Genomic DNA, 16,091 nt, shown 5'->3' on the forward strand with positions numbered 1-16,091 from the left:
CAATGGATCCAGGAATACCCCCAAGCTACAAACCTGCTCCTTCAGAGGAAGTGTAACCCCATCAAGAGGCAGGCGATCTCCCACCTATCTGGTCTAGGGAACCACCCGCTAACAGTGCCTCAGTCTTACCTGGAATGAGTTCCTGTTTATTGGCTCTCATCCAGTCCATTTCAGAGGCAAGACACTGGTCCAGAACTTCCACTGCCACACCTGCAGATGTAAGGAGAAATAGTGCTGAGGGTCATCAGCATACTGCTGACAACGTACTCTGAACCTCCGGATAACCCCACCCATCAACCTGTGAGAGAGATAACTTATTATCCAATTGTAACCATTACTTGAGCAAAGCACTTATTTTTAATAGTGGGGTTTCCACTAGATCTGACTAAGTGTCATCCATGCCAAGGTGACTGGCTCTGGAGGGACTAGCAGGGAGGTCACAGCTGGCTAGGCAGGGAGGTGATGAATGCCACCTTGTGAGAGGGAGTAGTCCCTGCCTGCTTGAAGGAGGCAGTGGTAAAACCACTCCTCAAGAAACCCTGGACTTGGAAAATCTAAGTAACTACTGGCCAGTTGCCAATTTCTCCTCCTTGGGCAAGGTTCTTGAGTGGGTGGTTGCAGACCACATCCATGTGCTCTTGGAGGAAACTGATTGTCTAGATCTATTTCAATAGGTTTAACACCCAAAAACTCCTCAGAGTGCCTGGTCGGTACCTTTAAGGTCCCAATACATTGTTACATGGGAAAAAAAGTGTGACCGTGATAACTATTGGTCACATACATGCGTGATCATAGAAATACATAAATGATTGTCTAAAAACAAGCATTCAACTTGTTAATTAGCATCCATCTTAGACATGGGTATCAAAATGGAAAAACACTGTGGTCAGCATTCAGTTAGGACTAGGCTTAGGTCCCTAAAAAGCAGGCTTCCACAGGTTTCTACCACCTCCTTGGACGTTGCCTTTTTGACACTGACAGTAAACTTCCAACCACAAAGTGTGTCAGGTTAACAGTGTAACTTTCTAAGAAGAGCAGGTACCAGCTAAATAGGTCATGCTGCTTGCGAGCAAAGTCTGACTGAGAGAGAAGCAATCATGGCTGCACTTACCGTACATCAAGACGGTCTCTCTCTGTCTCTTTCAACACAATTGGTCCTCCAGGCCACCTTTAAGAGAATTGGAAAACTGGTGTGGTGGTTCCATCACTGCTCCCTGGGCTCAGCCTTCTCTTGGTGGTTCTCCAGCTCGTTCCTCCCACCATTCCTCTGCGTCTGGCATTCATCAACCAGACCTTGACATTGTGTCACAGTCATCATAGATCTCTAATCTGCTAATTTAGCATTCCATATCTAGAATGAAAAAGCTAAATGATATTTCTCAGAACTTGGTTTACCCCTGCTTTCTCACTTGGTATGAGAGCCACAAGTTTGCACATTTAAAATTACTTAGGTTACCTCTCAATACACTTAAACCTCTGTGGGGGGTGGGTATTGGGTCATAATCAGTGCTTTTCCCCCCAAGGGGTATTCAAGGGTTCTCAGTACCATCACTGCACCTCTTTTTCTAGGGAAAAAAAGCACTGGTCATAATAATTAGGGAGATGGAAGTGATAAGCATCACCTTGAAGCAAATTTACTAGTAAATGAAGGGATTCCGAGACTGGAGTAAAAAGGATAATAATGAAAAAAACCCACTTGAAAGTTAGCCCCGTTATACAATGTTACTTAGTCATTGTGTTTAATAGAATTGGGTTGTAATTCAAATCTGCATGTATTAAAAAAATAAAATAAAAATACCAAAGACGCTTTAAAGGGGTAGCCGGTGGTGGATAATTTCAAATTGAATAATCCAGGATAACAGCATCAGGAACTTTCACACGGTGACCACCTGCAAACAAGACACTTGAGATCTAAGGTTGCAAGCGCCGCTGAATTCAAAAGGACTGACTTCCAAGTAGGCACGGTTAGGATTGCGCGCCAAAAGAACTTTAGAGCCCGTTCTGTTGCTGATACTTTCCCCTCATGCTTTGGCGAGCATCTTGGAGCCCTTCAGCCTTATTATTTTACTTTATTTTTTGAGTGTCGTCTTTTCAACCCGGTCTAAGACCAAACCTCGCCCGCCCGCCCGCCCTTCTCCTCAAGCGGCGCCGCGTTTGCCACCCATGGTGCCCACCCTTGGCGAGCTTCTCCAAGGCGCGCCCTTCAGACAGGGAGACCTGGAACGGAAACCTTTCTTTCCCGCCACCTGGGAAGGAGGCTCCCAGGGCGGGCGGTGGGCACCGTCTGCGTGTGCGTCTCTCTGTGTGTGCCCCTGTGTTTGCGCGCGCGCGCGCGCGATTACCTCAAGGAACCAGCGGGGTTGAGTTGCATCGCGTCCCCTTCCCACCTCTGTGGCCGGGCGCATGCGCGGTCGGCCAGGCCCTGCTCTCCCTGCCTGAGCAGGTGCAGGGATGGGCCCCGCCATGGAGCGGAGGCAGCGGGGATGCCGTGGAGCCCCTGCCTGGGGGTGCCGCCGCCTGCTCCTCCTCCTCCTCCTCCTCTGCGCCCCCCTGCTCTGCGCTTCTGGGGACACCAGCGTCGGCCCGGTAGGGACAGGGAGCGGCGAGCCGCCTGCCTGGGTGGGTGCTGTGAGGGAGACAAATGGGAAGCTGCCGCCCGGAGGGCTCCTTCCTCTCCATCCCCGGGCGTCGCCCCCGCTCCCAGCCCCCGGGCACGGCAACCTGGGGGGGGGGAGCGGCCTGCTGGGTCGCCCCCCGGCTGGAGGGGAGGGCAGGTGGAGGCGAGGTGGAGCTGGACCAGTGCGCCTTCCCCAGGCTGGCCAGGCTGGCAGAGACAGGGAGGGGCTGCTGGGTGCCCCCCTTCCTCGCTCTCCTCCTGGCACGGCGGCGTTGTCTCCAATTAAATGAAGGTGGACGCGGGTCGAGGGGCTCCTCCCGGCGCCTGGGGGGTGTTGTTGGCTGTTTTCCTTCCCTCAGAGGAAGGAGTGGGCATCTCCAGGAAGGATGCTGATGGGGGGAGATATGTTTGGGTGCCACTGCCTCGGAGGTCTGGCGTGGGGTCCTCAGGGGAAGGGGCCTGAGCTGCTCTCTTCCGCCTGCAGGGAATAAGGGGCGGCGGCGGCGGCGGCGGCGATTGTGGGGGTCAGGGGCAATGCCATGATGCCATGGAGGACGGTGGCTAGGATGCGCGAGGGAGGAAAAGGTGAATCGGGGTGCCCTGGTCTAATGGAAACGGGCACACGAAACATGTGAGCCAGCTTCTCCCGGGGGCGGGGGGGACGACTCGAAAATGTTCTTTCTTTTACGTCCCTAATGGTGCGATCATGGGAAAGATCTGCCAGTATATAGGAACGTGCATACATGTTATTGAGCAGCATGCACCGCTTTTGTGGCAGGCACAGAGGGAGAAGTACGGCGCTGGCTTAAACGTTAATGGTGCTGTTGATTTTGGGTCTGTAATTATATTCCTGTACCCTCTTCCTTTTGCTAGCTTTTTATGGTGTTGTTTGGTACATGTCTCAGTGTTAATGCCTTCCATCAATAATAGGAATAATAGAAAAACATGGTGTGAAAATGCAACCAGGCACAACTTTAAAGGACGAAGATATGCATGGTTGACAATGCACATTTTAGCGTTTAGGATGAGGTTGGCCAGTTAAATGAGGTGTGCAGTTTTGTTTGTCAATATAGCTGAGTGTTACTACCTACTCGGTCTTGAATATACCGATTTGGAAGGGTTAAATTAATTAGGTGGGTAGGAGATAAGGACAGTCCAGTTAACTGCAACTGTAGAACCTTCACAGAGCAGTGACAGGCAAGCAAACCTGTGCACAAAACTTCTGATACATGGGAACTGCTGGTCTGTTTCTTAACATTGACTGCTACTGACCAATGGCTGCTGGTGAGATGCCCCAAGGATCTTGTAGCTGACATTGCTCTAGAAGCAGCAGCCCCTCACATCACATGCTAAACCACTATTGACCCTGAGATAGGACTGGGGAAGACATTTTTATTGTTTGCATTTAAGAGCAAATCTGCCTAATGCACGTTTTCTGCAGCAATACATGAACAACCATTCTTCGAAATAAGCACTTTCTCAGATCTTGCAGTGCTGTCCTTCAGACAAGTACTATGTACAGAAATGCATATACTCTAGTAAAATGTGCATTCAGATATATATATTCTTGAAAATAATATACAAAATGCATTAGGGAAATTTGTTTGGCAAAAAAGGTATATTTTAGGCAATATTACCCGGAAGCTGTACACCGGCTCCCTCGGCCAATAAAGCAAGATGAGCGCCACAACCCCAGAGTCGGTCACGACTGGACCTAATGGTCAGGGGTCCCTTTACCTTTTTTACATACAAGAGTGTATACTGTATTAGGAGAAATTTGTACAAAAAGTCCAAATTTTCGTCAACTTTTAAAAATAAATAAATCTCAAGCTGATGTGCGGATATGGATAACTGAATTTAAGACTGGAAGAAAGAGAAAGTGGAATTGGCAGGTTTACACATCCCTAGACTGAGGAAACTTTCTAAAGTAGTTTGGGAGATGGGGTGGGGATGTTGTATCATTATGGGTGCAGCCAAGCATTTGGGCATGCCTAAAGTAGCTGAAATAAGTTCCATTAGTTCCATCATCCCTGGCCACTGGTCCTGCTAGCTAGGGATAATGGGTGTTGTAGTCCAACATCTGGGGACCCAAGGCTGAGAAAGGCTGATCTGTAGAGTTGGGTGTGTATGTGCAGGTGAATGTTCCTGTAATGAAGGAGCTTGTGCTAATTACATTTAATATGCTACAGTTCTGTGGCCCCCAGTTTGGAGAAAGTTACATTTTGGTCGTTTGAAATCAATGGGACAAGTGGATCACATCACAGCTAATGTTAAGTGAAACAAATAGTGCATTCTTAAAGATGTTTCCTTAGAAGGAATTCCATTCAGTTCAATAGGATTTACTCCCATGTAAGTGTGTGTAGGACTGTAGCCTAACATTCTCTGGGTAGGATTCTATGAGCAGAGAAACTACCATGGCATATGTACACCCCCAGTGGTTGTGCTGCTGTGTGATAGCTGTGGATGCATTCCTGCCCTTAATTATGCATGGTTAAGTTTCCTTTAATTTAATGAGTTCTGTACCTGAGTAACTGGATGCAGGGTTGCAATTGCAGAGAGATCCTCCTTTACAGTGAAATATATGCATATCTGTTCAGAAGTAATTCCCATTCAAGTTCAGTTGGGTGTGCCCCAAGGTAAGTGGGTATAGGATTGCAGTCTTATACTGTAATCCCAACCTCATTTAACTGTGAGTAAACCCCATTGAATTAAATGGGACTGACATCTGAGTAGTGGTTGTACCCTGCTCTTTAGCCAAAAAGGCTCCCATACAATATATATATATAGTCCCTTCCTGCACACAAAATCAAACTCAGGCCCCAATTTTAAACAGCTGTTCTTATAATGACCAGCTTCTGGTACAATTCAGAGGTAGGAGGTGCCTGATGGCAAACTGATGGAATGAGCCCTGCTTCCTATCTTTCTCACAGAGGCAGTCTGATGAAATGGCTGCTTCAAGGTGAAAGTTGAGGGAGAGGAGTCCTGATGGAGCTGGTCTGTCACAGCAGAGCTGATGGAGTGAGCTCTGCTTTCCATCTCCCACTGACAAGCAGAAGGGGACAGATGGATTACAGCCTTAGTTGCAAACATAGGCTAATAGAGCCAAGTTTAATTGACAATGTGAATGATCAATAGATTAATTACATGCTATGCAATCAATAAATATATGTAAAACTATGCAGTTATGCTATCTGGATTTATGATATGGAGCAGGGGAAGAGTAGAGGAGGGAAATGAAAGCTAGAAACATAGATGTAAAGAAGCATAAAATGAATTGAAACAATAGAGTCATTAACAGTATTTACCCAAGTATTTTTAAAACTAGATATGTCCTCCTGGCTACCATTTTTCATGAAGTTTGAACCATTAGTTCTCAAGCCATTTGCACTAGGAGTAGCTACCATTCTCAAGTTCATTCAAATGATAGAAAATAATATGACATAATTTGCTTGTTTTATAGAAGTATTTACGAGAAATCTATTTGAATATAGAAATATTTGAAGGAATAGTTGGGTCTCGAGCCCTGAATTATATTGTTAATGGGCAAGGTTGTACACACTACCTGGCACAGGTTCATACTGGTTGTTGTTGTTGTTGCATTGTATTGTGGAGGCAGCATAGCTGTGTATGAAAAGTATAGAGAAAAGCCATCCTCATAAGCAATTCATAAGCAATAGAAATGAGAGGCAAATATACTACAGGTACCATTAGGCATGCAATTTTCAAGTAAATGTATAGCTCCCCCCCCCTTGGGTTTGACAGTCTACAGATGCATGAAGTCCTTGGTGCTTTACTTTATATTCACTTGCTAAATACTGAAGTACTAAGTACTTTGTGGACTTCAGCAGCAGATCAATGAACGCAAGGTGCAGCTGCTGTGTAGGGTGACATTAACTAGCACGGGGTGGTTCTATCATTAGGCTTGAAGCTGCTCTGTCTCCTTGAAGAGGATGTAATGCTAGGTTAGAAATGAGTAGTTGCAAAGTAGCTTTCTGGCATTCTTGAGTAAGACCCATTTGTATACAGGTAAATCCTGCTATTTCCATAAATGATATTTCTACTAGGCGCTTATGTGAATTGTTGAAACAGGCCCACAGCCTAAAAGGTAAATACAAAGATATGTATATATTGCCATTTTTAGGGCAATTGCCTGTTTGCTTTGAGCCTTAATTCAAATCTCTGAATATTTATTCTAAAGTTCAGTTTACGTTGCTAGACATTTGTTGGTGGTTGGTAGTCCTTTGAAACAAAAATATTTCTCCCCTTACACAAACTCTTGAGTTTGTCTTGAGTGACAATAGCAGAAAGATTTAATCCTACAGAAATTACACCATAGTTCTTCCCATAATCCAAACACAGATGTGAACCAAAGTCAGTTTAGGTGATAATGAATTTTTTATCTGCCCAGCTCCTTTTTGTGACATGTTGAAACAGCCATCAATATATTCCATCTGAAGGAATTGTTTGCTGATGCAGCAAGTGTTGAGATTGGGCTGTTAGTCATTTGAGGCATGCATTGTAGAACTCATAGAAGCTTTCCTTCAGGTATCGGTTTGTCTGCTCATAATTAAAATATTATGCAAGAGAATATAAATTATTTAAATCTCCATGAAACTGAAATTGTTGCAGAGCAGTTATGGCTGTCCTGCTTCAAGCTACTGGTCAACTGAGGCAATACTTATGGGGAATACAAAATGTCGGAAGGAGTGTTTAGCACAGCCCTCCTCAGGTGTATGGAGCCAGCTATGTGGTTCTTTGGATCACAGCCATTTTACTCTAACCATAAGATTCAATATCATGCAGTTTCTAACACTAACTGTAGAGTGAAGAGATGATCATGTTAAAATATTCTGTTGGATCATTAGGAGTCCATGTCTCAGCTTCTATTTTAAAGGGGTAAATAAATACTGTAACTGTACCTTTCTCCATAACCACAGTAATGTTGAGTTATGTGATTACTGCTCTCTTTTCAGTTCATTTCTGTTCTTAATGTATCTTGAGAAGCTTTAAACATTGTCCTCTACTCTGTTGACTTGATGTCTTTATAAAAATAATTTTCACATTTAAGTTTGGTTTACTTGACTTTGAAGTAGCTTTGACTTTAGTAGTTTTGAAGAAGCTACTAAAAGTGTTATTAAATACCTTTCCTCCACAGCAGGTTCTGTTTAATGTTTCCAAAATTATGGGTAGCATCTAACAAAAGAAGTTTCATTAGCACAAGGATTTGTGTTTGTGGAGCTCCCCTTCCTCTCTTTCCCCCTCTTACACACCACAAATATTCTCCGGGGTGTGTGTGTGATGGCACAGAATAGGTTTAGGGGTGTAGGGGGAGGAGAGGGTGAAGAAGTTCTGTTATACAACCCAAAATCCTTGCACTATCGTAACTAATTCATTGGATACCGTCCTATGTTACTTCATTTTCTTTAGGGAAACGTTTGTACATAGCATACGTGTGTGTATGAATAGCATGATCAATTAGGCTGTAATGTATGCTAACGTCTATCATAGTTTGTCTAATATCAATCTAAATTGGATACATCAGTTTACCAGTTTTTGGCAGTTAACCAAAGACCTCCACTAAACACATTCTTATTATGTAGTCCATGTTCTTTCACCTTGCCATAATCTGTTGTAATTTTGATACTGAATTCCTGTCTGCTGTATCAGTGACTGATTATTGAAAACATTAGGCATTTGGGGGGCAATAAGTTAAAGATAGATCCAAGTATGGGCATAGCCAGGATTTTTATTGGGGGGGCAGGCCTTTTGTTAGCAGCAGGCGGGGGGCAGAACCTCAGTTTGCTATGTATTTTTATTGAATTTTATTGATGGGGAGCAGTTGCCCCTCCCTGCCCCCCTTGGCTGATCCGCTTCACATGCAACACTAAGCTATGGCTTGTATAGGAAACCATGAGTTACTGTAGCTACCAGTTGTCCCACAGACAATCAACAAACCATGGCTTATTTATTTGAAGCTTGGTTTGTTTTCCAGCTACTTGAACCTTTGTAGCTTGATGAGCTCTGAGGTTAGGCGGCCAAACATCCCATTGTTAAGGAAGGGTGCTAGTTTTCCACATAGTTAAAACAAATCAAGATTCATAAGCCAACAACAAGCCATGGCATCAGATTGTGGTTTGTTGGCTACAAACGCGCCATAGTTGAGCCACTGGGCAATGTTCACACAGAACACTAAAAAATGACTTAATAATCCATGGTTTAATAATCCATGTGAATCAGGCCAGTGTTAGCTGGTTTACCCCTTTTCATCTATCCAACAGGAAAAGTTAGTTCTGTTCACTGCATTCAGATTCTTACATATTAAATTATTTAATATAGCCGACTAAGGAATTAAATAGTGTTTCATAGCTGAAGCTAGAAAAAATTGAAACAAAGTAAGAAACATTTTTCCGATGACAGCAATAGGCTTTCTGACCACTGTCTTCCAGGGTGGTACATAAAATGCCAACTGTTTCAATTTCCCAGAACAGAGATGAGTTTTCTAGAATCTTTGTTCCGCCTATAGTTTTAATGTGAAAAATCCAGTGAACTGTTTCAGGCAGGCATTAGGATTCTCAGTCCCCCCCCTTCCGTTAACATTTTGTTTGAGTACATTTCCCTATACATTTCTGGCAGTATCATTTATATGAACTCATTCACCTGAATGTTTTAAGTTCTCTGTTTCCTGAAAAGTTAATCAGATTAAAAGTATATAGAAGAGGGGGGAAATGCTTTGTGCATATTAAAATACCTTGGTCCTATAATTTGGACCTCAAAACTCATAATTGGGTTTTTATTATTAAGTCCAAAAGAAATATTGTAACCCGGGGGGGGGGGAAGTTTCACATGCTTGGGTGAAAATATAGAAACACAGGTTTCTGCCTTAGCTCTGCCACTGCAGGAATCAAAGTACTAAATTGGTCATTTTCCTAAGGTTCAGGGAACACTGTAAGAAATGTTAATGCACTGTGGGGTTTTGAATGCCACTTTACTGATTCTGAAGGGGAAGCTGTCAATCCTGTCAAAAAACTCATTTTATCCCGTTTTATATGGGCTATTCTTTTTTATATAGTTTATGGTCACCTGAAGACTGGGGAAAAAAACATATTCTCACCTTCAAGCTTTCTTTTGCAGCTAATCACCCTTAATATGCTGTTGTTGGCATCTGTCTGTGTTGGTAGACAGATTGGTCTCTACAGCCACAGCAGGCGAGGTAAATTTCTAACAGTGACTTCACTTTACCTCGCCTGCTGTGGCTGTAGAGACCGATACAGGAGAGACATGTTTTGTTGCAGTTGGGGCAGATGAAGGTATCTGGTTATGATGCCGCAGATGCACCATGACGTTTCTTCTCTGCACTCCTCCCAGTGGTCATTCCTCCTCTGGCCACTGCAATGGATTCACGACCTGACTGCCTGTCTCCAGGCACTGCGGTTGTTGATGCTGCCAGCCTTCAAATCACATTTGCAGACATCTTTGTAACACAGAATTGGTCTGCCAATGGGTTTGGTGCCACCCATAATAGTCCTCTAGCATAAATGTGTTATAGTTTTGGAAATTGTCTTCCTGCAGTCAGTGGCGTAGCGTGGGTTGTCAGCACCCGGGGCAAGGCAAGTAATTTGCGCCCCCTAACCCGTGGATTTGCGCCCCCTAACCCGTGGATTTGCGCCCCCTAACCCATGGATTTGCCCTAACCCCAGATGTTGCGCCCGGTGCGGCCGGCCCCCCCTGCACCCCCCACGCTACGCCACTGCCTGCAGTCGTTCTGCTAGAATTGGAGAAAGTAATGATGTGCCTAGTATACAGAGGCAAATTTTTAAACATCCTAAGAAAGCTGAAAGATTTCTGAGACCCGTCTTAAGGTCAAAAGTGAGTGCAGGTAAAATTAATCTTTTGCATCCTGAAATAATGGGCATAATTATTAGTTCTCCAAAATGTACAGTCACAGGAGAGTAACAAGGAGAGAGAATATGGGGGATCCATCTGTGTGGAATGCCAACTGCCTTGAAGGCAAGGCCAGCCTGCAACACTGCCATTTATGTCTACCATTACCGTTGTGGGTTGATTTTCTGCCTGGGAGGGTGCAGCTATACAATTCCCTTGTCATCACTAAGTGATTTCAGCCTGCTTTCTCTTGTCTCCCCTTGTCGCCTAGCTCTGCCCAAAGCTTTAAGTGCTTTTTATTTTTGCTCTCTTGTTTGATTATCACACACACACACACACACAAATGTGAAGAGAGATGCTAAAATTTTAAAGCTGAAATTAAAAGGGGAACTCGTAGTGGTGGGGGAAGTAGCCCAGTAAAATGCAACTTACCAGGAAAGTCATGCCTTTTTAGTTGGTGCTAAAACACCAACAATTATTTTAATAATTAAACAAGCAAAAGTGCATTTTAGTGCAAATAAGACAGATTTTTAAAATTATCATCATCATCATCACACTCACAAAAATGGCATGCATCGGGTGTACCAGGAATGGGGAACCTGTGGCCCTTTGGATACTGCTAGACTACAACTCCCATCACCCCTCACCACTGGCCATGTTTGCTGAAATTGAGGGCAGCTGGAGTCCAACAATATTTTTTATGGCTTCAGGTTCTCCATCTCCTAGTATAGATGCATGGGGATAGCCTCACTTGCTTGATAAAGCACTGCACATATTACAGCTAAGGGCTGTATCCGTACCACCCGACTTTTTCAGACTCAAGACAGGGACATACGTCTTCTGAGATGATCTTCTGGGTGAGTCACATGACCCATGCCTTGCTCTTGCCACCCCCCAAAAGGCAAGGGCAAGGGTATGGCACTCAAAAGGGTTGCCGCAATCTTGCATGAAAAAATGGGATATCCCATTTTCTTCTGGGGCACGTAGCAGGTTTCTGGTGCTGTGCATGTGGGGTCTCCTAGCATAAAGGGGCTTAACATTTCCTTTCCTCCCCCTCCCCCCCCGCATCTCCGCAAATCTGCTCTGCAGGGTCCCCAGCCCTTTGGAGGGTGCACGTGAGGGCTGGAAGGAACAGGGCAGGAAGAAGAACTTCTGTTCCGCAGGTAGAACTGCATTGTTTTTCAATACAGTCAGGTTTTCTGCAGAAAAAAAGATGGAGAAATCCTACAAAATGATGATAACGACATATAGATGCCCCAATTAAAAAATGAGTTCCAAAAACATGATAATTTGGCTTGGTAATTTGGTGATTTGGTAAAATGTTGGTGTGAAAGAATTCTAATACTTCCTGCTTTTAATAAACACACCTTGAAAAAATATGAAGGGCCCAGCTTCTTTCTCTGAGGAAAAAGTTGCCTACCATTGATGTGTTTTTATTTATTTATGTTTTAATAACCACACAGTTCTCAATGTGATGTGAAATAAAAGCACCTTAAAAACAATTAAACAATTAAAAATAAACACACAAATAACATATATCCCAATACAGAATAGACACCCATGGCAGAAACCCATTCATGTAGCTGGAACAAAAATGTCCTCAATTGTTTCCAGAAAGTGTAGCCAGTGGGCACTTGCTGTATCTTGTCAGGAATACTGTAACACAGAGCAGGGCTTTCAGTGTGGCTGCCCCTGTTCAGAATTACTGTGGAGCAGGCCTCTGATAGCTTTGGAACTTGCAGAATAAGCCCTCTCACAGACCACAGTGACCTAATAGGTGCATAAAAGATAAAGGTGTATTCGTTTCTCCTCTTGTATGGTTAGAGGAAGCTTACCCAAGCCCTGAGAGAAGGCGGCTTGTTGACATTGTTGTTGAGCTGGATTTGTGGTAAATTGAGATCAATATGTCAGAACTTTTTGGATTGAAAAATTGGGCTTTTGTGATCAAAGATACCTATGATCTTAGTTTGGAGTGTTTAGCAATTGAGATCCTAGATAATTAGCAGAGACAAATAAAGTAGGATTTTAGTTTTGAAAGCATACCCAAAGAACAATCCTCCTTGATGAGCAATATAGGAGAACACTGCCTTTCAATGGAACCAACAGCTAGCCCTAAAATTGATGATACCTTATCCTGGAAGCCCCCAAAATTATTTGTGTCGCTAACTGATGAACAGATGTGTGTCTGCCTAATAGCCTTTCTATGGCTTAATGACTCAGGATTTTGTTTTTGTCCTTTTAATACATCTGGAATCTAAAAACTGGCTGGCTGATACCTCTGCCCACCCCCCACCCCTTTTTACTGCCTTTATATATTTTCAATAATGCAAAATGAGAATCAAAGGAAAAAGAAAAACCCATAACAATAAAGCACCTCTGCCTTGAAAAAAAACAAGGGCATTGTCATGTAGGAATCCTACCAGTATGTAGATTTGATTCACAAGACCTCAGGTATTTTCAGGTGCTTGAGGCACTTATAGTAGTGCTGCATGCATTTTGTGTTTTGTCCATTAAGACCAGAGCTTTTAGTGTCATGATACCTGCCCTTCAAAATGTGCTTGCAATGAACACTAGGCAGAGACCTACAATATGGCATTTAGGTACCTGCTTAACATATACCTGTTCTCCCAAGCTTTCCCTGAGAGGTGATCCACCTATATTGACATACTAATTGGTTTATCCTGTATTCTGCAGTGTTGGTGATAATGGAAATGGTTGCAAATAAATAAATATGTGGTCACCCTGGGCTGTCATTTAGTAAATCCTCTGAAATGGATGCAAGTCAGTGTTGCGACACCATTGTGCATTAATTTTTTTTATAAAATCTGTCTTATTAGACCTAATGACATAAATTGAGACAACTTGTGTATTTTTATGTATTAAGTTAACAGCAGAGCAGGATTATGCAGCTTTCAAATTAAAGCAAAATACATTTCTAAAATATACTCGACAATGTGCAAATTACCTAGGTGGGCTGGCTGTATTGTTGAGGCAGAGGGCACCAAAGCTTCTTTCTGCCTTTCAGGATGTATTGGCTCAAATCAACGAAGTTTTGTTTCTCAGGCTTCGGGTGAGACATTTGTTTAGGATTTCATTAAATTGAACTGTCTTGAAATATTTTTCATTGTTAACTGCAAATATAAAATCATGTTGCAAATGGCTCAAGTGATTATGATCAGTGCCTACCTGCTGAAAATTAGTGGCCATGTATCCAATGGGTATAAGTTTTAATCTAGATTGTTATGGTACGGTAATTCCTATATATGTCTAACCCCATTTAATTTTGGATTTCTTCAACTCTTTGTCATATCATTATTTGCTGTTATTTTTGTCCTGGACTGTTGTTCTGGGATTGAGTTATTTAGCATTTTAAATACAACATAAATATATTAATATATGTGTGTATATATATATATATATGAACAAAGTCATGCAAGTGAAAATCCATTGCATGAGTAGATGGGCACAACTGGATATTGCTATGTATTTATGAAAGAGAAAATACAAGTATAATTGGAGAAATGTTGCAGTATATAACAGCTTTGTGGGGATATTTTATATAGAAACAGTATGGAAGAAAGAGTTCAATCCTAACCCTCTTTCCAAGTCATAGTCCCAAGCATGATCTCTTCCCTGCCTCTTCCCACCCTGTCCTCCTCCTGGCGTGGCTGCTTTTTGTGAAGAAAAAAAGGTCCTAAGCATGCTATTTTAAAAAAATGTCACCAACGCAACATTTTTAGTCCTCAGAATGTAGACTATTTTGAGTAAATTACTACTGTAGTCTGTAATAGTTGTGCAATAGAGCTACATTGGTTGATGTCAAAACCTAAGACATTACTGCTACATTGAAAATATGTTGAATTGGTTTAACTTGTGAGCTCTGCTCTATACATGACAGGTCTGTAAACATCTTATCATCAGAATTTGCAAACATTGTGTGCGTTATGCTGGTAAATCCTATGTAGGTAGCAACACCAGTTAAGGTTGCTTTATGACTTACTTTCAATAGAGAACTAACTTTTTCACTTTTTAATCTAATATCAAATTTTAATCCTAGCTGTTTGCCTAAGAGTACATATTCCTTTTAGAATTCTATGGACTAATGGTGAATTCATTCCCTTCCCCCATTTTATATGCAATAGAGGGAGATCTTAAACAGGCACTGTCACATATAGTTTGAACCAAAGCTTTGTTTGAAAACAGGACAGTCCTTTGCTTGAGGCTGCCTCCAGTCAGACTGGACAGCCGTGGTTGAGACTAGAGGAACAAATAGTCTGATCTGTTATAAGGCAATGTTTTAATTTTTCTCTGTGAATGTGTTCTTAAAGCCTTTCGAGTATTGGTCATATTTAAATGCATTAATTTCCTACATTGTCTTGTCACACCCTAATTTGATTCTCTGGAACTCTATGTAGTCTGCAGCACTTTGATAACACAAAAACCATGCGGACTACTATTGTAAACAGGTTTATACATTTTGGGTATGATAAAAACAACAAGAGTGTGAAACAAAAATGTTTGGCAATCTACCCTCCACCCTCAGAACCACCTGGCATATACTTTAAAATACGCACATCAGCTGAAATTGAGATATGTACACTAATGACCTGTATGCAGACAAAAGAGATAAATTTGCACACAAACTGTAATTCAACCACCCCTGGGAGGTTAGCAAACTAGCACTGATTATGGCAATCAGCCTTTGCTCATGTTGTACTTTTATTGTTATCCTCAAAACAGCATGGATTCAGATATACCAAGTAGAATGAATGAGCTCAAAATATGCAGCAAACTGTTTCAGCTTTGGATTTACAGTGGTACCTCGGGTTAAGTACTTAATTCGTTCCGGAGGTCCGTTCTTAACCTGAAACTGTTCTTAACCTGAAGCACCACTTTAGCTAATGGGGCCTCCTGCTGCCGCTGTGCCGTCGCTGCCTGATTTCTGTTCTCATCCTGAAGCAAAATTCTTAACCCGAGGTAATATTTTTGGGTTAGCGGAGTCTGTAACCTGAAGCGTATGTAACCTGAAGCGTATCACTGTACGTTAAAACTAATAGAGTGTAACACTTTGAAAACAACACATCTAACCTGCTTATATATACTGTCAAATCAGACTATGTTGTAAATGTGGTTTTGCTTTACCATATTTTTCAGAGCTGGTTAAAAACCTATGGTTATCTGCTCCCTTCTGACACCCGAATGTCTGCTCTGCACTCAGGAAAAGTTATGCAGTCTGCAGTCACCACTATGCAGCAGTTTTATGGCATCCCTGTGACAGGAGTGTTGGACCCAACGACTATTGAGTAAGAGTTACTTTTGTAAACAGTTGAAAGCATTGCATTCACAAAAATCATCATTAATTGCTGGATGAAATCCTGTATAGTGTGGACTTGCATAAATTCACTTGGTGCTTATGTATTCTCTGGAACAGAACATGTCTCTGACTCCTGGCTCAAATGGCCAAACAAGCCCCATTTCTTGCTAAATAAATTTAACTGGAAATGAACTGATCAACTAACATAATCCATGTTAAATCCAAAATAAGTGTGTTCATACAGGGATTTCTGCTGGTTTAACTAAATCGGTTTAACAA

At 42.5% G+C, this 16,091-nt stretch overlaps 1 protein-coding gene across 2 annotated transcripts in view; it reads left to right on the plus strand.

Moving 5' to 3' along the window:
- The first annotated feature begins 2,367 nt into the window (after window positions 1-2,367).
- Window positions 2,368-16,091, plus strand: part of MMP24 (matrix metallopeptidase 24) — a 36,632-nt gene continuing 22,908 nt past the window's right edge. Inside the window, exons 1-2 of one of the 2 annotated variants that reach the window (XM_083617452.1) lie at window positions 2,368-2,619; window positions 15,653-15,801. In XM_083617452.1, the coding sequence (XP_083473578.1) occupies window positions 2,452-2,619; window positions 15,653-15,801 (317 nt within the window). In that variant the 5' untranslated portion in view covers window positions 2,368-2,451. The remainder of the gene's footprint in view (window positions 2,620-15,652; window positions 15,802-16,091) is intronic. The other variant, XM_083617453.1, reaches the window with a different exon arrangement.

Source organism: Podarcis filfolensis, assembly GCF_964270895.1.
Source record: "Podarcis filfolensis genome assembly, chromosome: 6".
NCBI classification, from domain to species: domain Eukaryota; kingdom Metazoa; phylum Chordata; class Lepidosauria; order Squamata; family Lacertidae; genus Podarcis; species Podarcis filfolensis.